Here is a 26,181-nt window from a genome sequence, read left to right as displayed (position 1 = left end):
AAAAATTAAAATCGGGTCAACTATGTGAGCAGCCCTCTCTCGCGATCTAATTAGTCACTTTTCCTCAACCGCAAGTGCTTCTTCTGTGCGTCATCCCCTTCACCGCCACCCTAACATTTTGTCTCTTCCACCACCGTCTCCGGCATCGCTCTGCCACGCATCTACCCATCACTTCAGCAATCGCAAGACTGCTCCGAACTGGGTTCTTCAGTCCGGAAGGTAACAACTAAAAGCTCTCCTTTGCCTTCGATTTTTAACTTTGCAGCATTGAATATTGAATTCTGAATTTCTTTGCCTGGCAAAATCTTTGTACAAGAGAGTGATTTGATGTCTTTCTTCAAGAGAGTTTGGTTAATTAATAGGGAATTGGACATCTTAGGGGATTTTCAGGGGCAACAGGGTGAGTGAAGTAAGAGGATTGGATATGTTTTAAGAGTCAGCTTTCGGCGGCTGGTGAGCAGACAGAGTCACATGATGGTTCTGGACATCCGACGATTTGAATTGTGTTGTGGGATTTGGATTATGATCGATATTTGTTTTTTTATTTAAAGAAAAAATAAATTTACTGCTGCTACTTATGAATCGCATTTGCTCCCCTAATATTCGTGAAATTAATTAAATAATAATAATAGCAAATGGAATAGTAGAGGCTTTTTGAAGGATGAGTTGATGAGGATTGAGTGAGTGGCTTACCGCTTACTCTCACGGTAGAAACAGAAGCTTGCGAAGGCTTCTCTTGCTTTCAATTGCAAAAAGTGAGTGTTTTGGGATTCTGATCCTGGATTGCATTATTTACAGACATTCTGCATACAGGGGGCTCTGAATGATTAAAGTAGTTATTTGCCTCTGTATTTGAACTTTTAAGCTTGCTCCTGATGCTGTATTTACATAACATTTCTTGAATTTGACATAAAAAAAAACACTACTAGTATCCAGTTTTTTTCCCCCTTTTGTTTGTGGCTTTGTAATACATTGTTCATGGTTCTTTGTAGATTGAATATTCAAGAGATAATTTCTAGGATCTACATTCACATTACAGGCAGAAAAATTATCTCATTCAAAAACGTTTTGTCTGCAAAAAATTACTGCTACAAGTTTAAAATTTCACTGCATTATAATGATTCGACCTCTAAACATCAGGAAGTGGCCTTGGCTAAGAACCTGACTTCGTGAATCATATCCACATGTTTAAGACTGATGATGGATGAAATGCTGAATCCGAAGCTAAAGTATCCTCCTTCAAGACACTGAGATCATAAACACAGAGAATGCAGATTACACCCTTTTTTTGTGCTTCATATCCTGTATTTTGTGCAAGCAGTGTTCTAGTAAATTATCAATATTCTGCAATGTATATTATTTCTCCATCATCTAGATAAGATTAATGTCTCATATGATTTACGGAAACTTGTTCTTGTTTAATTCTTCTTGGTTTGAAGTACACTAAATTCTTGGTTTGAAGACTCATAGAAGGCTTTAGAAGGATTCTGATGTTTCTCGTAGCCAGTTAGTCTTGTTTCTAGAAAGAAAGCTTTGTCGGGACTTTTCTGTTTCTTTCTTTTGTTGCAGTGTGCTGGAAAATCCTTACCAGTAGAAGCTTTAAGTCACCAGAATAAGTTTAGGACATCTCCAAACTATTTTGTGCACATAAGTGATGATCTTAGCAACATCTCCAAATTGCTTTTGCAAAAAGGTTCCGTCCAAATAAGTCATCATAAGTTCTTCATTTAACATATGTATGGATTTTTCTGGTGCATATTTGCCTCTCACTTTTAGTTCTATAATGCAGTGGCTGTTGAATCTATTCTTAAGAACATGACATTGTGATGTTTTTCTGGTGCATATTTGCCTTAGATATGGCATCTGAAGCAACATCTCAGTAGAAGAAGTTGAGCTGATTGTTGGACGCCCAAGTAGAGAAAGTAGAAGTTGTTACTACTCCATCGTGTATCCATGACTTTTTAAATTCTGATGAGTTCTTTGTTTTTTATGTAATGGATCAAAACAAGATTATAGAAAGATTCTAGGGAGTATTTCAGCTATTTTCTATCTGATTTTTGAGATTATAAGAATGGAACATTGGATATTTTGTCTATTCATAGCAATGTTGCTGCTGTTTATCAGAAGTTTGTTTCTTTTTTTGGCAGAGTATCTTTAGTAGAGAGCCTGGATGGTATTAGAGGGGCCTTTTGACTAGCATGCAGGGGGTGGAAGTTTTAAAATTCTACTGTTCTTTATGCATCTCAGCATGGCCAAACAAGGTCAGATGGATGCCGTGCATTGGGTGGGAAGTGGTGTGGGTTTTTTTTTTGTTGTTGTTTGGGGGGGTGGGTTTGTGTTTGGGTTTGGAAGCATATTAGGTGGGAAAGGAATTAGGAGTCTCTTTGTATTGCTCATTGACGTTCACTCTCCAGACTGGAATTGGCTCAGTTCATGGTTTTCAGTTTCACAAGGTATAAAGCTACCTAAACCAAATGATGCCTGTTGTTTGGATCATGTACTTGCCTAGTCCTTTTTGGTTATTATGGAAATCTTACTACCAGCACAATCATATTGGTATATTTGTACCTGTGCGATAAGAAATTGGCACTCTGAATATTGATTAGTGCTAGATTGGCTGTTTATTGCTGATTTGCTGGCTTTCTGATCAATTTTTTTTTTTTTTTTGTAGAAAAGGAACTAATTTGTTTTTTTTTTCTCTAAAGCATTAGTAACAATTAGTTAAATGCAAGAAAAAAATAAATTATTAAAGGCACTAATTGGCTTTTTCCTTAAAGCTTTAGTAACAATTAGCTAAATGTTAAAAAATTATTATATAGTAAAAGAGAAGAATTTTTTTATGTAAGGAAATGTTAGTTGGAAACAATTCTAATTCTTAATAAATTCTTCTCCCATCCAAACAAAGAATTTGGAATTCCAAATGAATTCTATATCAATTCTATGTATTTCCCAAACAAAAGAATTTCAATGTTTTGGAATTCCAATTCATAGAATTCTAATTCTATAGAATTTCAATTCCAATTCTGTTGAACCAAACGCACCCTAAATTGAAAGGACGCGACCACAGTCGTACGCGTGTCTTGGAAGCCTGAATGGTGATGGGTCCTATAACTGAGTGCATTGTAAGGAGTACTAGGAGGCATAACCACGCGTTGCGTGGTGGACTAATTGATAATACAAGTGCCCAATGAAATAAAATTCATGTATATATCATATTAAATTTTATTGTCATTTTAAAGTACATATATTGTACTTTGAAATTGTGTTGATAAACTTTGAAAGCAAATAGATTGTATTGAAGAACATAAATAGTAGTTCCACCAAAACTCATCCAAAACAAAATGCGTATGAACTTAGAATTTAAAAATGCTAATACTACATTTTTTTTTGTTTCATGGAATTAAGGAGAAGCTCAAGGATTTACAATAGTTAAAAATAAACAAACAAATCTCATAGCAGCTTAAAATGATAAGATGACCACTACAAATATGGAAGTTAACAGCTTGAAGGAGCAGAGAAACAATTATTGTATAAAATGTTATCAACTATAAGCACGAAAAAGAGTAGTTCTAAATTTGAAAAAAGAAAAAAAAAAAAAAGGAAAATAATCTAGGCAAGATAGCAAGGATTGATAGCAGCTAGACAAATTTTCGAGAGTAGCGAGATTAGGCACACCCATGATTTCTTGGCAAGTTTGTTCATCGTCTACCAAGATTGTTTATTCGACTTATTCGTTTCTTTGTCTTGTACTTTTTCATTATTGCACAAAAAACCCTTTTGGGTTCAACCCAGAAAAGGTGGCCTCAGATAGAGAAACGTGGACTATATCTTGTTTAATATGTTGTATACCGTTGTCAGATAAACAATTGACTGTCGACAACTATAATCAAGAATTGTCAAAGAAATTATCCATTGCATAACGCTTGATCATTTCTTTTCAACTCTATCATAATAAAGGTAATACTCTACCCAATATGGTGACCTGTTTGGCATAGCAATATTGATTACAACACCTATACTCAAGCCTGCACTATCACTTGATACACCATGTTCATCTTTTTTTTTTTTTTCGAATACACCACGTTCATCATTGCAGTGAAAAAAGAAGAGATCATCACTGTGCAACCTTTAAAGTCATATGTCCCATATCTTTTTCACACTGAACATCAAGGCAGAGGATTTGATATCATATTGGGGCACCTGGAGCGTGAACTGAACTTTCATCTTCATGGGAGCTATCTTAGCTTTGCCATCTTCCTCTTCAATCTAAAAACAATGCATTAGAAAGCTCAATTTAGTGAACAAAAGTTTTCACTATTAGAAACGTTGATTAATGATGCAGAAGGAAGCAGAAGACAACCTAAACATACAGTCATAGTTCTTTCCTAATAGGTGTACCATGTACTTCATACATCAACAAAGCAACAGGGAGCTTAGTAAATGGAACTCATGAAGCTCCTTAAACAGTGGCTATTAGTGAAAACAGAAAAAAAATAAAATAATGGCATGATATGGCATCTTGCAGTCTACAGGAGCTAATTTTTTGTCACATACTCAAAATTATGCTGCAGATCTCATCAATTGAAATAGAACATCTATTTCAAGTTGAATTCATTTATTCTTTTTAAGCTTTTTCACATTTGTTCTTTGGTGGGCTGTCTGACAAGTATTATACACAAATATAATATAGAAGATATAGAATAGAAGATAAGTTTTAGTGACTATCTCATGTCTTACTAATTAATAGATCAACAAATTATGCTCAACGAAATAGAATAGAAAAATATTTTATGAAATCCATGCTCACAGTCTCACCAGATAGGGGAAAAAACACAAGTGCAATTTGTTTTATGCTGTAATCTATCTCTAAGATTTTGAGTAAGCCAACTAATTGGGCTCAAGTTGAACATTCACCTATCATTTTAAATAAGTAATTATACTTCGAGTCAATATTCAGGCAATTAAAATAAATATTGCATGCCAAGTTAATGCATAACGCTCAGCAGCCGAAGACAATGAAATTAATGCAAAAAAATAGAACACTTACCCAAAGAGATGTCCACCCTAGTTGCACATCTGGATCATAACCAGTTTTAAATCTGAAGTCCTTGCCAACTCCGTATTTATACACTCTACTCCAATCATTTGAATCAAAATTATACCAGTACTTGTCTATGTGAAAGATCAGAATAAAATAATATATCAATGTGAAAAATCTAAACACAAATATCAATGGGAACGGCAAAAGTTTTGCAGATTACCTCCATCACGTAGTGGCTTTTTTCTCTAGTTAAAAACACATCCCACCTTTTTAAGGTTTACTTATAAGGAATAAGAAACATTTATTTCTATGTCATAATCATCATAAAGTCATAAGAAACTTGGAAGCAATTCCTTATGGACTGTCAAATGATTATACATAGGGTGATAGCATTGTTGCAATAAGCATCACAGGCAAAAATAAAATATGCAAAAAAATAAACAAGAAATCAACCCCTGCTTGCTGGAATTTAGTCAAATTTAGAAAAATGCAAAAATTTTTCATAATGAACAAGCATATTAATCACCGATGCAAAAATACCCTTACAGCATTCTATGATCACCAAAAAAAATTTTGGAGGGTCTGCTTTACAAATGCAGGTAGATACATAGCTAATGAGAAAGGAACACACACCAAAAAGGTACAATGCCACTAACATGGCTAACAAAGAAAAATAACCAAACCAGGAAAACAATGGCCAAAAGAAATGCACATAAAAAGCAAAAACAGGAAAATAAACCAGCGACCACAAGCTTGAGCATTCAACAACTTTACAAATCAAAAAATCAAAAGGATACAGGAATTGCAAAAGACACATACCAAAAAAAGAAAAAATTTCTTTACAGATGAAAAGGGAAAAAACAGATCTAACCAAAAAAAACCACCGCCACTAAGAGAATGAAAATATAAAGTCATAATTTGTCTGATAAGACCTGATGTTCTCTGTGTTGACAAGAAGATAGAAGCAAAATTAGATAAATAAGATTAATGGAATACATAATTTTCCAATTTTTAAGGAAAATAGTAGAGGGACAAACCTTTTTTCTTCTTATACGTGAATCAAAAAGATACTTACAGAACAAAAAGTTTCAAAGTAAAATAAAGAAAAGCAAAACCCACAAAAATACAAAAAACAGAACATAAAAGATGTTTGCTCCAAGGAATGATACTTCAAACATCATTTGCACTTGGTAGGAAAAATTATTATTCTAATCTTTACAAATTGTAGACTGACATATGATCTAAATGCAAAACTTATTCTTTCCTCCTATAATAAATATATGGACCATATAAAACCTAGAAAATTAAAGGAAACAAAAGAAATATACTAAGAATCCAAATAGAGATCAGCGAAGCTAAGAGGAGAAAAAGCAAACGACAAGGTTCAAACCATCATGGAAATTATAACAGCTCATAGCATGCCAATCGAAATCACAAAAGCAAGCTTTCATTTCCCAAAAATGTCATTGATGGCTTGACTAATTGTGAAGCAATATCTCTTTGTCACACTCTTCTAATTTCCTTACTTCATAACGATCCATTGGAACTCACACAAAATAACGTAAAAAATCATAGACCAAACAATAAAATAATTGGAGAGTCTAAGAGGAAATAAACCTGGTGCACTCAAGTGTAGATCTGTTGACCTCAGATATGCGAATAGTCCCAGTAGCAATAACTATTGTTGAGTGCCTGTTGCCAAATAAAAGGCCATAAAATTAGCCCAAAAGAAGCACAAGGATCAACCTATAAAACAAACAAGATAATATCAGACCCCTTCACGTCCTATTATACTAAAAGTAATCAATTCCCTGCCAAACCAATGCAGCTACAGGAATACACCTATCCATAACAGTGTACTCACAGGTAAATACCTTATGCTCAGGTGAACAAACTCGACAGAAGACAACTTTAACATATCAATGGAAATTAGGCAACAAATAATATTCTAAACAAAAAACTACAAATGGCTTAGTTCAGTGCATCAAAGTAGCTATACAATGCGATTCTAATTTGAACATCAAATAAAAAACTTTAGACACCTAACAATAGTGCAACTCATGTCCTGATGCATCTACCTTTCTTGAGGTCATAAAGTGAATTACCTACATTAATATTCTCAAATCAATGTAACAAACCAACCCTTAGTAGTGTACTTTATTGCCTTGAATAAGTGGCGAATCTGAGATTCTTCTCAAGTCTCAAGCCCTAGCTAGTGTTTCACAAGAACATTATATGCAAAAGGAATAAAAATGGAAACTAAGAGGGAAGAAAAATAAGGAATAAGGGAAAAAAGTACACTAAAGAATATGAGAGACCATCAAGAACATAAAAGCAAAGGCCATGGAGTTACTGACAGCAACAAATGGTGAAATTTTGATCACCCTTAGGGTTTGAAATGAGCTCAGTTACGTTAAAAATTGTCTTTTAGATAATTTTTAAAAAAAGACAAAGTTCAAACCGCTCAAAAAATAGGCAAAAAAGTAGAGTAAAGAAGGCAGAGTCATGAAGTTACCTTAATTATGTCAACTGTAGTGGTGGTGGTGGTGAAGCTTTTAAAACCAGTACTATATGAACCTTCTGCAGAAAACCAAGACAAAAGAAAGAGCAGAGGAATCACAATTATGATTAAAACACACCAGTAAAAGAATCTCAAGCCCTAGCTAGTGTTTCACAAGAACATTATATGCAGAAGGAATAAAAATGGAAACTAAGAGGGAAGAAAAATAAGGAATATGGGAAAAAAGTACACTAAAGAGTATCAGAGACCATCAAGAACATAAAAGCAGAGGCCATGGAGTCACCGACAGCAACAAATGGTGGAATTTTGATCACCTGTAGGATTTGAAATGAGCTTAGTTACGTTAAAAATTGTCTTTTAGATAATGTTTAAGAAAAACATAGTTCCCACCGCTCAAAAAATAGGCAAAAAAGTAGAGTAAAGAAGGCAGAGTCATGAAGTTACCTTGCTTATGTCAACTGTAGTGGTGGTGGCGGTGAAGCTTTTAAAACCAGTACTATATGAACCTTCTGCAGAAAACCAAGACAAAAGAAAAAGCAGAGGAATCACGATTACAATTAAAACACCCCAATAAAAGAAGCTCGGCGAGACCGGAAAACAGCACTAAGAAGATGTAACCAAGCTCGCAACCAAGCTGGCCAACGGTGAGAGGAAGGAGCTCAAAAAGGGAGCCGGTTCAAGGGCACAACCAATTTGAGAAAATCGAAATGAGAAAGCAGATGAGAAAACCCTAGGAAAAGGGGGCACAACCAACCTGTCTTGGAATTCGGACGCCAGTAGAAGAGACAGCCATGATATATCACGCCAATTACCATTCTTGAGAAAGGTCTGCCGTTACCTCCGGACAATGCAGCAGCAAGAGCTGGGAAAGGAAAGGAACTGGTGCGGCATCCATTCCAAAGCAGAAAACCATGGGCAGCCCAATTACCCGAACCATTTCAATGGAGCATCTGGAGAAGCGCGAACTTACAAAACTCACGTGAGCGGCACATGACGACGACGAAACCCTTTGGTGCGTTGTATGTTATGTTGATAAGTATGCATTGCGGAGTCAAATGTTGTATTAGAAAATAGAGTGAATGGCTCAAAAGATCACTAAACTATTAAAAATGGCACCCTCTGGTCACTAAACTTTTTTTGTGGCCGAAAAGATCACTAAACTCGCAAAAACTCTCCAGCGAAGTCATTTTACCGAATTTCAGCGGTTCCTCATCCGATAACAGGGTCAATATGGAGTGGAGGAATATAGTAAAAGAGCAAAAATATCAAACAAAATATGGTCAACCTTTTTTTCTCTCGCAAGTCGTGCCTTAGATCTAGAAATTAGCTGAGTCCTCTTTTCATTTGTTGAAAGACAAATCTTCTCTCATCTATTCAAGGAAAAATCTCCTTCCATTTCATCTTGTCCAATGACTCATGGCAAGACGCAATAAACCGATTCCATTCTGCAAGTGCGGAACTAGAACTATTTTGAAGACCTCATGGACAGAAAGAAATCCAGCGCAAAGATATATTGAATGTGCTCAAAATCAGGTAAGATAATTACTTAATGGATATTTGCGAGTTTACAAGATGGATAAAATGTAAATATTTGTTGCTGCAGGTTAGAGGGTATGGATTTGGGACTGGTATGATGAAGAAATTTGTAAGAGAGCTAAGCAAGTAATACCTGGCCTGTTAAGAAGTAAGAACAAATTAGAAGCTGAGAATGAAGCTCTGCAAAAGGAGGTTCGGGGATGGCAAAGCAAAGCAAACGAGATGCACTGGAGATAAAAAGACTAAAGGAGCAATTGGAAAAAAAACAAAGGACAAGAAAGCTAGCAAAAAGTGTTTTTGTGATTGAGGTGGTTGTTATAGTGTGGTTAATATGGATGCATGAGCCAACAATGCCAAATTCGAAGAGGTTGCAAATTGCTAGTGTATGAAAGAAATGTTGCGAAATACTAGTTTGTAGAATGCAGAGATTTTGGATTGCTGGTATGTACAATGCAATTGTACTTAATGAAGCTAGTAATTGTGTTGACTTTGGATCTTTGAAAATGTTAATTATGAGTTCTGCTGTTGACTAATCAATTAATTTGACAAGAACAATAGCCCATTCCAATGATTAAGTAGTGAATGGCAAATAAAAGAGTCATTGCATTGGATCAGAATTGGTTGTATTACAATAGGTGGACAAAAGGTATGTTTGACTCCCACAAAATGGCAACAAAAACCTATTACATTTTCCTGCCCAATGATCTACAAAAAGATTTACAAAAAGACTACAAAAGTTATTTAACAGTTTATCATTAAGTTGCACGTCCTCTTCCAAATGATCTTCCTGCCCAATTTCCAACCTTGAATGGTGGTTTTTTTCCCAAATATGCATAATTGGCATTGATCGCACCCTTTTCGGCATCCGTCAATTTTCTCTTTTTTTGGACCACCCTTTTCTGCGTATTATCAGTAGATGCAGCCGGACGAGGATCTTTTTGACCTATTTTTGTTCTGGGAGCATCTGGTCGAGTTCGCCGGACCTGATCACAAAAACCAAATAACATTTCACTCAGTTATTCCAAGAACTACAATTACAATATTGTATAACAATAGTTAGAAAGGTTGATAGCTAACAGGGGTCTTTATCTTTCTAATTTGCCTCTTATTAGTTGGACTGGCAATCGTCCTCAACATCTCTGTTGGATTACTAGTGTCACCTTCGGCAGCAACATTTGCTCCTTCCATTGATTGTTGTGCACCTTCTAAAGTTGATGGCTGAACAGCAATATTATCATATTGTTGGAAAAAATTGCCAACTTCAACGTCAACATTTTCAGCATTCTGTTCACCAGATTCATGCATAACACTCTCTTCTCTAGATTTGGGAACAGCATCCTCTTCACTACAACCCGAAGCTACAAATTTGTTTGGTTGGCCAGTTGCATTTTGCTGTCTTAAATGCTCAGTTTCAGCACCATCTTGAGCTTTGCATGTAGCTCGATTATGACCTGCCAAACCACAGTTTCTACAATGCATAACAACATGTTTTTTCATTTTGTGGACAGTTGCATTTTGTGACCCAGAGTGGCTTCTATTCTCTTTAACATCTTTTCTTCTTGCCTTTCTAGGTCTTCCCGCTTGCACACATGGTATTGGGGGGCCTAACACCGGATTTGTACTAGTTGGCCAAAGTGCTTTTCCACTGATAGGGTAGAGGATATTCTCATAAATTTTTAAAAATAGTTCCCTGGAGTAACACCCATCAGTATACATGCACGGGTCCTCATTCATTCTATGAAGTGCTGCAATGGAATGGCAGCATGGCAGGCCACTAACTTGCCATAAGTTACAAGTACATGTTCTTTCTTGTACATATACAGCATATTGTTCCCCTTTAGGCCCTTTGACTTGATAACCCCCATCACCATTTGCCACAGTTTTCCATTTCCTAGACTGTTTTGCCCTCTCTTCAATCAACTCCTTAATAGTTGGACCAACAGCACCAGGGCATTTTTTCATCCAAGCCGCCCTATCTCCTATTCTACCCATTAAATACTCCCTAATTCCTTCCATCATTCCAATAATAGGTAAATCCCTGTATTCTAATATTTTTGCATTAAACGTCTCACAGAGATTATTAACTAACATATCAGATTTAACATGATGAGGAAAGAACGCCTTACACCAATGCTGTGGTGGTGGTGCCCTTTTGACCCATGCATATGCAAGCTGGTCATACTCTTTCAAGTCATCAAGTTCTGCCTCATACAACTCAACAGTTGTAGCTATTGCAATGCTCCATAGTCTATCTTTTAAAATCTGCCCAGGATGTTTTTTCTTGAAATTCCTGTACATGTGTTGAACACAGAATCTGTGTTCACAATATGGAAGAAGTTCCAAAAGTGCACTATCAAGCCCCTACAATAACAAATTGTGAAAAATTGGTCAACTCTAATAAACCAAATAGTAACTAATATCAACAATAATGATAAGATATGAGTGCTTCACCTTTTGTTGGTCCGAAATAAATGTGTAATGACTGCTGGCAGTGGCTATTTGTAAGTCTTTAATCAATAAGCTCAGAAACCAATGCCACTGCTCTCTTTCCTCCTTTTCAACAACAGCCCAAGCAATGGGTCACCATCCATTAATGGGATCTGTCCCAATAGCTGTCAACAATTGTCCCAGATATGCTCCTTTTGTGTGACACCCATCAAGTGCTATAATGGGCCTACAACCCTCATTAAACCCCTTTTTGAGAGGTCCTAAACAGCAATAGAATCTGGTAAATGTAGGTCTCTCATCAGGATCATTTCTCGGATTGTATTGAATGTCAATTGTTGTATTTGGATGGGTCCTCTGTAATTCAGCAGCATATTCCCAAACAAAAGCATATTGTTCTGCTACACTTCCCTTAATATTCTTCCTAGCCTTAGTCCTTGCCTTGTAAGCCATACTTCTACTAATCTCACACTTGTATTGTTCATCCACAGCCTGCCTAATTTGCTTTGCTGGCATATACATATTTGACTTTATTTGATCTTCATATCTGTTTGCCAGCCAAGAGGTAGACATGTGTTTATTTTTCCAGGCATGACTGCAATGATTGTGAACATCATTCAATGTCTTCAAAACAAAATCTGAGTTGTTCAATGCTGGAACTTTAGAAGCATACACAAACCACGGACAGGGTGCCACACATTTTGCCCTCAATCTAGATTTGTCATTTGTGTACATAAATACGGGTCTCCCAGTAAGAATCGAGTAATTCCTAATAGCTTCTCTAAACAGACCCTTACTTCCAAATTTCATACCAACCTCAAATTCAGGATTTTTCATAAACTTCTCCATATCAAAGTTAGTATAATTCATGTTTACCTCTTGGATTTCCTCGTCAGACGACCCATTATTGCTGTTGAGTTCCATCTCCATTCCATCATTCAAAAGTGGATTTTCATTGCTAGCATTGGTTGCCCGTGTTTGCTGTGTAGTTTGGGGGCCACGGTCTTCACTTTCCCGTGTAGTTTCAGCAGCTGTGACATCACCTTTCCATTTGCTGCTCAACCTAGAACTCCTCAAATTTGTAATTTTTGATGCTTGAGTTCCTGCCTGGCTAGGTTGCTCACTTGGCTGCCTTTCACTATCTCCTTCGCCAATATCAATTTCATTTTCTAGCTGCCTTTCACTTGACTCAGCATGAGTTTCATGTGGTTGACCACATTGTGTTGGAGGCTGCTGCATACTTTGTGTTTCATACATTTCATCGTCCCGATAATAATCTGTGTATTGTTCAAATTCCCTCTCGTCACATGTTCCATCCCCATCATCACACTCGCCTCCTTCTCCCTCATTTTCACCATCTCCAGAAGTTGAGTGCAAGCCTGCTGTAATTGTAGGTGCATCACCTTGGTCAATAGCTTTATGCACTGCTTTTTTTTGTATAGTGCTATCCTTCCACTCTAAAGCAGCAAATGATCGTGTACGGAATCTACCCTTTTTCTTCACAGATTTACTATTACACGCATTCATTGTTTGACGTTCCTCCCCATCATCAATTTCCTCAACGATCACTGTAGACTTGTGCACATCCGGTGGCTCTACGATGGTTTTTGTTTGAATTTTTAACACCTCGTCATCTGGAACATGGTCGCATATCACTTCCATCAACTTGAACTGCTCCACCCAACTACAAAACTATCTGATATGCTCGTCAGTTTGGAGTTCTTTCAATCCATTGTTGATATCACTTCTTGGATCAAGATAATAGTACAATATGACATCCTTGTTGTAGCCACACTCTTTCACCATATCATTAATCTCATGCATTGACATTCTATCACCATCACAAAGATCAAAATAGTCTACCTCTGCACCAACATAACTCTTATATTTATCCCCTTCAATTCTACCACCATGCCGCATCTTAACTGTAAATAATGAGCATCCATACTCTGCATCACAAAGATCAAATAGTTGCAGGTATTGTTAATTGATAGATATCCAATCTTTTAATAAAAACTACAATCTGAAATTAATTTTTAAGTCTTCAATACAGGTTCATTTCTAATTCCCACACAAAACCTTAATATTATACCGCAGTTAGTCAACAAATACAATAAAATTCACATTTTTTCTGCCTAATTAATTTAGTTTAACGACATGCGAATGTAGGACCCCTTGTAACCTACTATGACGACAAAAGGGAGGACCATTCTCTCTTGTCCCTTTCATGCCCCCCTTTGTTATATATAAAATAACCCATTAAACCCTAAAACCTCTTCGACATTTTTGCATTTCGTATTAACATTTTCAGACTTTGAACTATCTTTTACCAACATTCTTCTTCACCAAAATAAATTTTTTAATAACTTACCATACATCGTGTACGGGTCAGCATACTCATCCCTCGGTCGCTTCACCCACTTCATTGAAATCACCAGCTTCACAATTTCCTCGGCTACTCTTGTTTTTGAGACGGGTTTAGGCTGTAACTCGAAGAGGTTTGCTATTCTAATTTGGTTTACAGGTGGTCAAAGTCACTTTTTTTACTGCCGGAGAAGACGAAGTCAATCTATGGGTTCAAAAGTGGTTTGGGATTGAGACAATCTATGACTTCACCTATTCCAATAATCTTTCGGACATTTTTGCCCCTTTACTATATTCCTCCACTCCATATTGACCCTGTTACCGGATGAGGAACCGCTGAAATTCGATAAAATCACTTCGCTGGAGAGTTTTTGCGAGTTTAGTGACCTTTTCGGCCACAAAAAAAGTTAGTGACCAGAGGGTGCCATTTTTAATAGTTTAGTGACCTTTTGGGCCATTCACTCTAGAAAATATGGCAGATAAGAGAGATCTGAAAGAATGTTTTATGGTTGTGAAGAAGTGTCGCATGGAATAGGTCATGCTCATGGAATTGCGAAATAGGTCCACAGACGACTCGAGTATCAATATTAATATCGGCAAACTCTCTGTTTCGGTTATGAATTACCCTAGCCATCTCGGACTCGGGCAAAACGGTGAACACTAGCTCCAACCAATCCATGCTGCTAAAGGGGTACAGCTAAGAAGCAAATTTTCTTTTCTCTAAGCTCTTTCAGCAATGGTGAAAATAGTGCCCAAGAAGCATCAAGCCCATAACTTCCAATAAAAGACCTTCTTTCCTCTTCTATTGCATCTAGGAAGTCTTTCATAGGCATGTAGTATTTTGCTTATATACCTTCAAACACAGATCAAAATGTGGAACTAAATTTCCTAAAGATTTGTTACCAACATGTCTATAATCCTTAGTTCTCGGGGAAAAGAGATATCTTCCCACCAAGCTCATTTGGCTTTCTGTTTGAATTAGTGAACTCTTTACGAGAAAAAGCATTCCAAGTGAGATTAAGTACTTAAAAATTTCAAGTCTACTTGGATTTGCCTATTTTTATTTTTGGAGTCTACAATAACACACTCCAAAAACAACTAATCCATACAATCTCAACTACACCTAATAAAAAATAAAAAATTTCCTACCATCACCATCCACCACACAACACCATTCACCATCACCGCCAACCCCCGCCCCCCTCCCTCCTCTCTCTTCCCTCTCCTTCCTCCTCCCCTTTCCTCCCCTCCCCCTTCCCCACACTCTCCTCCCCTCCTCCCCACACAATCCAGTCGTAACATTCGCAGCCCACCCACAATCTAGTTGAGAAGCAACTAGATCTAATCACAACCTGCAATGAGATCGCAGGCCAAGACCAGTCATGGAGAGGGAGAGGGGGAAGGGAAGAGGAATTAAAAGGAGAGATGACGAGGAGGGAGAGAAGAAGGGATTGTGGTGATGCGAGAGAGGGTGATGCAAGTGGTGGGGAAGGACGAAAGGGGTGATGGGTGGTTGGGGTAGGATTTTTTTAAAGAAACAAAATCCAATAAAATTTTAAATTTTAAAAACACCCCGAAATACATCTACAATGTCAATTTTTTTTATGTACAATGTTACAATGTAGTATTTGAAAACAAACGACCCCCCACCCCCAAAAAAAAAAAAAGAAAAACACATAATCCATAGGGAATCTCCAATTTAAGCAAGAGGTTTAGTGATTGTCTGTGAGATGTAATATGAACATAATTTGTGAGCAAATAATTGGAGGAAAAAATATACTGCATCCAAAGTGATATTTGAAACAGCAGAAAACTTTTAAATTTAGACAATGATACAATAAAAGTATTCAACAGCGCATCATAGTTTGAAGAAATTGACATGTAATAGCATCATCAACCTCTTACCTAAAGAAGATTAAGTCATCCCAATCCAGTCTCATTCCAAGACCTGCAACTTAGTTGTTGATCTTTAAATATACAGCGTCATGTGGTTGTGACCGAAGCACTAGCTCATTTATAGCCTTATCCAAGTCAGTTCAAAACTTTTTCATGTAAAAATTACTAGGACATGCATAAACTAGACTCCAATCTCAGCTCTAAGGTTTCAAAGGGACAATTGTCAGAACGCTTTGCTATACAGATCTCTATGTAGAATCCATTTGTTTAAGGACAAATATTTACTTACTTTTGCTATGGAGAGATTTGCCTGCCGTTAGCAGGAATGGAACTCTATCCAGCAAGCATTGTGAAAAAAAGTAGAGTAGCAGCAGCAGAGGTAGGAGTGTGTCCTCTGGCACAGTTTCATTGTCTGTATGTCCTGGATAGGATCTACTATCTTTGTTATTGCCCTTATACTGGCCAACAATCACATCTATCTCCAGTGTCCTCCATGATCTCAAAACCTTGAGCTGAACCTACAATGCTAATACTACTACACATTTATTTTGTTCCACGGGGTTTTCCCTATTTGCCCTTTTTGAAGATTTCAAAGGCTTTTGAGAGTTTTTCTTAACATGAAAGGGAAGGTGGAGTACTAAAATTTTGTTCTCATAAGCCAATTTGCAAAAAGAAAATGCAAAGTAACAGAATAGCAAATTCAATTGGGCAAGTGATCTTTCCAAGACAGACAAACATAAAGTTGAATACCTTTTGATTTCTAAAGGCGGCATCCAAGCTTGCTAGTGTCTACATTGCAAACAAAGCTAATATTTGAAACAAATGATTTTGCATGATATCTTCTATAATCCCTTAGTTGTCAAAGTATCTAGAATCCAAGCATTAGCAATTTTGCTTTAATCCTTGGAAGGGTAATTTTATTTCACTTTGTTTAATCAGAAGGAAACATGAGAAACTCACCCTCCTCATCCCTGGGTACTAGGGAAGATAAATTGCTCATTGCTTATGTAAATTCTAGACCAAACAGGCTCCAAAACCAGATTTGAGAATTGAACCACTAGCAGATTCTCAGCAGCTTCCTTTTCCAGCTAATGGTCAATTCTGAACAAAAGTCAACAAACTTGAATTAATCATCCACTGTAAATGATTTAGGCTTGTTACAAGATGGTGCTATTAAGCCTACCAAAATATTTGATCCTCAGATAGATACCACATTAGACATATCATTAGTTCTCTACAGGACTCTGAATCACGACCAAAAGCCTTTTCCACAATGACCCTTGTCATCCACTTTTTGAAGAAGCTTTAATGCCAGCACATTTCACCACATCCACAAACATGTTTGGAGGTATTGATAAATAAAATAACTTATTTAACAGACCATCACCCTGAGTAGGAAGTATATGAATATACTATTGTCAACATTCCACGTCTAAGAACTGGTTTCCAACCTTTCCCAGATGCAAAAAAAAAAAAAAAAAAAAAATAGAGGAGATTCAAAGAGAACTGGCTACTGGAAAAGATCAAATAACAAAAAAACAAATATGCCTTGCCAATTTTGCCAAAAGTTCAGTGACAAGGATTTAACTTACAGAATTGGGTAATTGAACATACAGTAGATACACAAAAACTTCAAATATATCAAACTACCCACCCACATTTATGGAGGCAAACCAAAATACAAGGTTTTCAAACAAGAAAACAGCAAGCAGAAACATGAATGTGACGTTATCTTTAGTTTTTCTGGGCAAGTCTATTGAACCTACAGAATCCTAAAAGAAGCATCATTGCATATCAACTCATCCTTCTGTACAACGCATAGTTAAAGGTAACTACTTGTAGTAATAGCAAATGATCACATTTGAGCTCAGAATCTATCAAACAAGACATGCACAGAAATAGAAAATCAGAAGGATGAAAACAATAAGCACACATGACAACAACAAAGCCAAAATTTGGTCTTCAAGACCATTCTATAATGTGAAACTGCAATGCATAATGTTGACTAAGCTAATGTCCAAGGATGCAACAACATTAGCAGCTTTTCCAGAAAATATTTCAAAAGACTGATAATTTACTATAACTTTGCACTTTTATGGAAATCTACTTTCTCAGATGCTCAATGTATGAATCTTTGATGGCACTAAAGGCATGTTTACGCCATTATACGCCATCAATAGAGAAAATGATTAGCTCACATTTGTTCTATTATGCTTCATCAAACATTATTGCATATAAAGAATTTCACCCAAACTACCTTTTTTTTATAACATAAACTATTAAAATTTTGTTGATAGATAAAAGCATGCAAATCAAATCAGGTCTTTAGCCAAGAACAGGCATCACCTCTTTCTCTTTGAGCTTGCATTCCCGTTCTGCAAAGGTGCCCTCCAAACTGTCATAGTAACATTTCATAAGAAGTTGTTCCATTTTGTCCTTGCAATTTTCTCTGGAAGTTTTTTAACCACAAGTTAATGGAAAGTAAATTATCAGAATATATACTAAACTTTAGAATTCTTTCATCAAGTACACGCACCTTTTGTCAACTTCTACATGTCAAGGCTGTGCTAATTATGCTTCTCAGCTCCTCATCAGTTATTTTGGTCCGAGCATAACCAAAGACAATGAAGTTTTGCACAATTATGGTTAGCAAACAACATTCGGGAACAGGTTTACCAGACCGTGTGACAATAATAATTACGTTCTCTACTATCTAGGCCTTGAAAATCTTAGATGACCAAATAAACGAAAATCAATACAGAAATGGAAGCTCAGGTAGAAAATCTTCATAAAAAGGAGCACATACTGCAGAAAAAATCTTCTTCTTGGAAAGTGCCCCCTGAAGCACCAACAGTTATGCTGAGAGTGGTCTCTGCTTCTCAGGCTTTGGAAAAGGTAGTTTTTCTGCAAAGGGCTTTGACATTCAACTTTCTCAACAAATCCACGTGTCCATGTAGGAGAAACCAAATTGAAAAATTACAAAAGCAGGAAATTGTTAAGAGCAATCCAGTAAATGGGGCATTGAAGTTTAAATCATCGAGAAATCAATAAAACCATTTAAAAACACATCAATTTGGTGATATCAATAGTCAATGGAAGGGATTGGTAGAATATTCGACCAAATGACATAACTGTAGACTTCCCAACATTGTACAAATCCTTATCGATTTCCTCAATAAATACTAGTACATCTATTATAAAGTCCTTATCCACACTTATTTCTGCAATCAATTTTTTCTAGATCTTCCACTTTAGTGTTTCAGTTTCGAAATTGATCACAAATTAAACTCCTTTTTCTAGTTTACTAGTACAATTCTTGTTTTTTTTCCTCTTCCCCGGAATCTGCTTTATAAGAAAAGAACTTCACTTGCTTAACTAGCACTAAAGTAAGCCAAAAATGACATAAAGACAACTAATATTCTAAATGATACAGATATTTTATCTTAGTTTTGGATAAAATATGGACTAAATGCTAACATGAACAACCAAGAAATGCAGCAATAGAGCTTAACCAATTAAAGATAAAGTTGTACAGGTTTCTAGCATTAAAATAGTACCAAAAAGGTAAATATATATATACACACACACACACACACACTCACCATTTTGCAAAGAAACTGCATTTAGAGGGTAGCCATTGGAGGAATTGAGCTCAGAAAGCTTTCTTGGATGGATTCTCGAAAAATTTTTGGAGACCCAAGAAGAGGAGAGGGTTTGGTAAGATATAGTGTAGTGCTCTGATGTGAACGAGATTGTGGATCATGAAGAGGAGGAAGGATAGCAGAGCAGCCACATAGATTTCTGGAACAGTCCATTTTGCTACCAGACTCTTGGAGCTTCGAAACCCAGTAAATGTAGAGTAGTTCACACATACCAGATAAATAAATACATTGTGTATGTAATATCTTACTTCTGCACTTTTACATGCTACAATCCTAAATAATAATTACAGCAATCAAATTATCTACAACTTAATACAAACAGTACACGAGATAGTTAAAATTGTTATTCGGTACAAGGAGTCACAGGACTAGCAGGATCAAACATTGAAAACTCCCCTTAAAACTCCTAAAACTCGGTCTGCAATTTCCTGCCCAAACAATCTTGGAATGTTGGTGCCAAGATCAATCTCAATAGTCTTTGTCTTCGTAATTAGATCCCTTTTTTCCAAGTAAGCCATCTCAGCCTCTCCCACTTCTTTATCCACAGATGCACACAAACTTAACCATACCTCGATCATTTCATTAGCAATAGGACTCAAATTATCTCGAATTATCTCGTCTATTCTCGTTATTTCACCAGCTTCAGCTTCTATGCGAACAAGAATAGCTGTTGGAGAGATAAGAGCTCGGATATACAGAGAAGGGGAAGAGTAAGGCGTTACCTCAGGCAGCTTCTCAAGAAGTTGCCTGTGCCTGTCCAATTCAGTGTCCTCGTAAAATGTCTTGAGGTATTCAGGATATAGGACAAGATCTTTTCTTGGAGGCATATCAAGAATGAGAACCAGAGATGTTGGAGTACTCTGGATCACCTCAATTAAAAAATTTGGGGCATTAGTTGAGGGTTTCAAATAGGTTGAAAGGCTAGCTATGTTCAAGGCTCCTCCGGATGGCAGCTTGCAGTTAATCCAGCTTCCCAATATAAAATCAACCTAATTGATGCAGAATTTCTTAAAGAGTAATTAGTACGATAAAATCAATAAAAGAGAGTAATTTCTCAAGTCAAATTATAAGAGCTTGTTAAAGATATAATGGATAACAAATACAGTGTGATACAAAGTGACACGCAAACTTTAATTCAATACCTCACCTGTAACTTTATCCTTTTTTTTCAGTCATTTATCAGGAAGATATCCCAAACAGATGTTACTTATTTTGTAAACAAAACACATGCTTGGCAGAATTTCTTCTTTTTTTGAAAAAATGATCTGATAGAGTCCAGAATATGCAACAGAGAATGATTCATCATTTTTTGATAAATATTTGAAAACAGAAACAGACAAGGCCAATTTCCAAACAAGAGCCAGACCAACACAAGAAGGTAAGAAAAAGTCCATTGCCATATCGAGCACCATGGATTGAAGCACATTTATTCACTCAGACTCTGAAAAACTGAGCGCTCAAGCCTCAAAGCTGTTACTTTTGGAGGAAATTCATCCAATTACACATGAATTGATCATGGAAAACCTAATAGAAGACGTTCTTTAATAATACATGTTCAATCAAGGTGACCAAGAAATATTTGCTTTAACAGTCACAATTTATGCATTACCGAAAATGCAGTTAAGAGCCTCTAAATACCGATAACGTCAAATTTCTTGACAATGTCTTAGCTTATCTAAACAAGTACTGCTTTAGAATTTATCACTTTCTGTGTTAGCTATGGGACATTTTCTTCCTAACAACCTATAGAATTAATCTCTGAAACAATTTCAAGTCTGTATCGGATGAGATAACATTCAGCATGATGACCAAGAAAGCATCGACTTATACAAGCACGAGAGAAGGAAACCATCGTATTCTTCATCAATGTGAACCCAAAAATAATGTATTGGGTACCAATGAGCAAGATGATTACAAACACGTGCTTATATAAGTACGAGCTTTCTTGACCATGATTTTGAATCTTAACTCATAACCAGCTCATAAATCTTGACAACATAAACTCTAAATCTTGATGCTTTCATGACCATTGTCTGTGACGAATCAAGATCAAACCCTCCACAAGATCCAGCAACTTAGTCTCCAACTCTATAGAAAATCATCGAATTCTTTAACAAAACCAAGCATAAAGCCTAGGGAAATTGCTCTTGGCTTGCTTTATACTAGGTAGAGCAATTTTAAACAAATCACTTGTATGCGGTTCTCAAATAAGGCACCATTTCTCAACAAAATAAAAAACTACCACAATCTAAATTGTCAGCTTCAAACAAATTTATCAGCTTAAAAATATATATTGAGCAATTAGAGACAAAGTTATCAAGACTTCACCAGCCCATCACTAATTCTAACCAGGAAAAGTTACAATAAAAAGAAAAAGCCAAGAAAAAAGGCATCTTGGGCGTTTTATAGAAGACTAGAAAGGGGAGGATAAATTTCAGAAAATACAGTACAGGGGAAGAGGGAATGGCGGATCTGACAAAGACGGTGCCTTCAGCATTGCCATTGGGGTTCTGATAGTACTGCACATCAGGTGGAAGAGAACAAGGGAGAAGAGAAGAGCCCAGATGGGTTTCTACCGAAGATACAAGTCCCAGCATTAGGTCCCTGATTGGGGCGGATACATGTGGGAATTCCATGAATTTGGTCTGAGGATCCATTCTTGGTGATGATGAAGATGATGATAGGCAGGATACACGGGTTCTGACGACGGTTGTAGAAGATGGGTTTGCAGGATAAGGTCGAAGAGAAGATGGGACTGTGTGAGTTGAGTGTAGAAAGTTGGTACATATGTGAACAGCCATAGCCATAATTGGAGTTTTACTCTGCTATTTGCGTTTTTATTCCATCAGTGTTGTAAACCAATAAATGGAATGGAATTGAAAAACTGTGAGTTATGAAAGGGAAAAACCTGTCTCGGGGAGTCTGGGGGGTCTTTACTTCTTAGCAGCAGGGCACCCTGTGGGGTTAAGTTCCCACATCGCTTGGGGGGGTTTGGGGGGTTTAGTAGTTAAGTGCTTAGCAGCAGGGCACCCTATGGGGTTAAATTCCCACATCGCTTGGGGGGGGTTTGGGGGGTTTAGTAGTTAAGTGCTGCGGAACACTTCAAAAGTTGCCGGCTTTTGAAGTGTCTTCGCAGGGTCCATTTATCGAAACACTCATACAAAAAACTGTGAGTTATGAAAGGGAATGGAATTGAAACTTTAGGCTATCAAACTCAAATTCAAATTTTTGGACTCAATCCGGTACGAGCATAAAAATTTAGGATGCGATAATTTTGGAAACCTCTTCAACCTTTCTCATAAAATCACTCAAATCCCTTGAGATTTTTAAAATTTTACTTACCCTCCAACAACTTAACAATACCAAGGCCCTTTTTAGGCAAATTTGTTTGTTACTAATTTTTTAACAACTTTTACTCAGGAACCCCAAAAACTTCAAACAAAACTTTCGTAGCCCCTTTCCGAAACTTTTAAGAAAACGACGTCGTTTTGGCATTTTTTTTCCCTTTGACTTCTCGACAAAACAGTAGACTCTTCCTCTTGTTTTTCTTTCGTTGCATAGAAGGCTAGGGCTCTTTGCGTAGTTCTCCGGAGTCGACCAAGCAATACGTCAAAGTGTGCAACTGATCGGAGCAAATAGAAGCGGCGGGATTATTTTTTTCTTGGTGAAATCCATTCGGTGTGCTTGATTGGTCCACTGAAGGTTTAGAAACTGGGCTCTTGCAATCCCATCCGGCACTCCGGCGGTGGCTGATTCATCCCCTCCACCACGCTCCGCCCTGCAAGAAATGGCTGTTGTTGTTCCCAAAGGAAGACTGTTGTGCTAATTTTAGGTGCATTCCCTTCTAACTCAACTATTGAATTGAGCTCAGCATTTTTTAGTTCCCCAATATTTTTTTTTACGCAGCATATAGTCAACAATTCATGGCAATATTTATTGATTACTCCCTCTATATTAGATACTAGTGAAGGATTATTGGCGGTTTTGTTATTAAATATGCTAATTTTTTGGGTTTAGGCTGCTGAGTTAATTAATTAGAAGGCAATTTGATTGGAGTAGTATATTAAGGATGTTTTCGAAGCTAGAATCTCTACCACAGTTTTTCTCTTTTGCTACTCTTTAAATTCTATATATGATGTGTGTCCGTGTGTTTGTCCTCAAAATGTGGCCGTGTGTCTGACGTCAGAGTTTGCTGGAATCGTCAGAGTTTGTTTGTTCCATTATTTGCAAAAGCTATTGCTTCTTTTCTTCCTTAGAGGATTGAATAACAATTTGACGGTACTGATTGTTGTATACTTAGGTTATTGTAAGTAACCTTAAGTAGAGATACGACAGAGATAGACAAATGACTTATCTTGGGGCTTTGGTAGCAGTTTTATCTTGGGGCTCCATATTGGGGCTTTGGTAGCAGACTCGAGCAAGCTTTGATGGCGGTATACATTTTAACTTTAGACAATCTCAAGTCATTGAAATTCAAATTGGTTGTATACTGGATCCTTAGGATTCTATTGGTAATGATTATTAAAATTTATTCGTTACGCCACTGCTAGGACCTCAAGTTAGATGGCATTGTCACTTGTATCCAAAGATTGAAATCTACTAAATGATATTCACATGACAGATCTTTTATAAACTTGAATCAGTTGTGTTGGCAACTTTTGTAACAACGTTCAATATCTTAACTAAAGAAACCAAATAGCACCAGAAGATATAGGCCTAAAACAAAGAGGGGTTGCCTGCCATATCAAAATACAATCTAAGAGCCTACATTGAGGGAGTAATGTTGAATTTTCTAGATAAGATTCCTGATGCTGAAATCTATCCAACCCCTAAACTGCACACCTGTTATATAGGAACAGTGAAAAAATAGTTTATTATTCATAAACTGATATAACCCCTCGTAGTTTGGAAGAGTTTACTGTTCTTATGCTAGCTCAGTTTTGTGGCAACATGTTCTCATTTTGTCCTGACTGCCTTAATGGTTTAAGAACTTTTCATCCTTCTGAATTTTGGTATTCTTTTCATTGTTTTCCTTCATACTTCAAACTGTCCTTTTTTCTGAGTTGGTTGTGTCTTTTATATGAGGTTGGAGCAATGATTGCTAAATTTGTTATGGGAACATCTCACTGATTCGGATGGTATTCGGATTGGGATTTGATGAAATAAGTTAGCCTTTCTAGTTGGGATTCGGATGCTATTCATTATGTGAACATCTTGCTTCTGTGGTCCAATTTTATAGATCCCAGGCATTTGTCTTTTAATTCTTTTCTTCCAGTTGGGTACAAAATAGCAAACATATATAAAGTGCCTTTTAAACATCTGAAAATGCAAAGATACACAGATGGTTTCTGTTTTAGTTGTTATGGGCAATAAGGAATTCCATTGTTCGTCTTTCAAAATATGATGTTGTGAAGATGGACAATAATCCAGAATTTGTACAACATTTCTCTTCAAAAGAGTCTGCCTCTGAACTTGAGTTCTGCTTATTTTTCTTGTTTCTTGGCTAAATATCTGATATTTCAGTACATCTCTATTAGACTTTCTGAAGCAGGTTTTGAGAGCCTTCTAATTCACTGCAAAACATCACCTGATTATGAGGGAGTCGTTCAAACAAATCTTTCTAAGTGTTGTAGGAGTTTAATTCTTTTTTGAATTGAATTTGGTCTATTAATTTTGCTTTGGTTTAATTAATCCATGAGTAGTAGTAATATTTTTTATGACTTCATTTGATTCGAGAAAGATAGGGAGTTAGCGGAATTAGTTAAAATCTATGTCTGCTTTTTAATATTTTGAATGTGGAATTTCATTTCTTTATTTAGCGTAGTTTTCTGTTTTATTATAGAAACAAGTAATTAAGCTGAATTCCAAAATTTGAAAAATAGGCATACATTCTTTTGTTAATAGGTTTATGCCACCGCGTACTAGATCCATTTCTAGAGGTTTGTTTTGGGGATTTCTTTTTTTGGCTTTGCATGTTGGACTGTTAAGAATTGTAAGGGCTAATTTTCACTTTCGCTCGCAGTCGAAAACTTCATACTTCTTGATCCTGTGAGTGCTGCTTGGTCCGAGTGTGAAGAGAACGACTTACAACTTTGTATCACTAATTATTTTAAGATATTATTCTGTGTGTCTCTTTTTCCAACCCCGTCACTAATTAATTCAAGGTATTATTTTGTGTATCCCGTGTTCATGGCCTCGTATGTTGTTTATTGGTATTATTTACACATGTTCTTCACTTGTATTGCCAAAATTGCTATATATGTTGTGAAAATAGATGCATAACTTCCTCATGCATCCTTAATGGCCAACGTTTGCTAATACATTTGTCCTACATAAAGTGTAAAAACCAATAGTTGGTAAGGCTGTTTCACCAAGGCAAGGTCACGTCCAATTTCCAATGGAGAGAGAACTTGAATTTGCGGAGCACTTGGTCGAATTTAAATGAGCTAATAGAATGAACAAGGGCAACCTAAACAATGAGATCTTCCTGGCAATTGTTGATAAATTTGCCAAAAAAGGATATCACTTTGATCCATCTCAAATCAAGGCGAAGTATTATGCATTACGCCACATGACACAAGAATGCAATCGCATACGATTGAAGGTGACTGGGGCCGGATGGGATCCCCTCCTACAGATTGTAACCATGAACGAAAGCAAATGGCAAGCTGTGATTAAGGTTGAAAATTAATTTTTTCTGTTGTATTACATAAGCT

At 36.6% G+C, this 26,181-nt stretch overlaps 1 protein-coding gene across 25 annotated transcripts; it reads right to left on the bottom strand.

Moving 5' to 3' along the window:
• Window positions 1–9,681: 9,681 nt before the first annotated feature.
• LOC113734809 (red chlorophyll catabolite reductase, chloroplastic) lies at window positions 9,682–22,318 on the bottom strand. Of its 25 annotated transcripts, none has more exons than XM_072082415.1 (8): window positions 19,406–22,318; window positions 18,340–18,730; window positions 18,150–18,252; window positions 16,764–16,904; window positions 16,093–16,321; window positions 11,550–13,492; window positions 10,176–11,459; window positions 9,682–10,081 (listed from the first exon to the last, which is right to left on the bottom strand). In XM_072082415.1, the coding sequence occupies exon 6, from the start codon at window positions 13,203–13,205 to the stop codon at window positions 11,679–11,681; it is 1,527 nt and encodes a 508-aa protein (XP_071938516.1). In that variant the 5' UTR covers window positions 13,206–13,492; window positions 16,093–16,321; window positions 16,764–16,904; window positions 18,150–18,252; window positions 18,340–18,730; window positions 19,406–22,318; the 3' UTR covers window positions 9,682–10,081; window positions 10,176–11,459; window positions 11,550–11,678. The 25 variants fall into 25 exon arrangements, with proteins under 25 accessions (XP_071938516.1, XP_071938532.1, XP_027117326.2 ...); XM_072082431.1 differs by lacking the exon at window positions 10,176–11,459 and having other exon boundaries at window positions 13,407–13,492; window positions 19,406–20,454; window positions 21,916–22,293; XM_027261525.2 differs by lacking the exon at window positions 16,093–16,321 and having other exon boundaries at window positions 19,406–20,454; window positions 21,916–22,293.
• Window positions 22,319–26,181: the final 3,863 nt, after the last annotated feature.

Source organism: Coffea arabica, chromosome 3c (genome assembly GCF_036785885.1).
Source record: "Coffea arabica cultivar ET-39 chromosome 3c, Coffea Arabica ET-39 HiFi, whole genome shotgun sequence".
In the NCBI taxonomy this organism is placed as follows: domain Eukaryota; kingdom Viridiplantae; phylum Streptophyta; class Magnoliopsida; order Gentianales; family Rubiaceae; genus Coffea; species Coffea arabica.
Note: the sequence above shows the minus strand (reverse complement) of the source record. Positions and strands in the feature narration are given on the sequence as shown.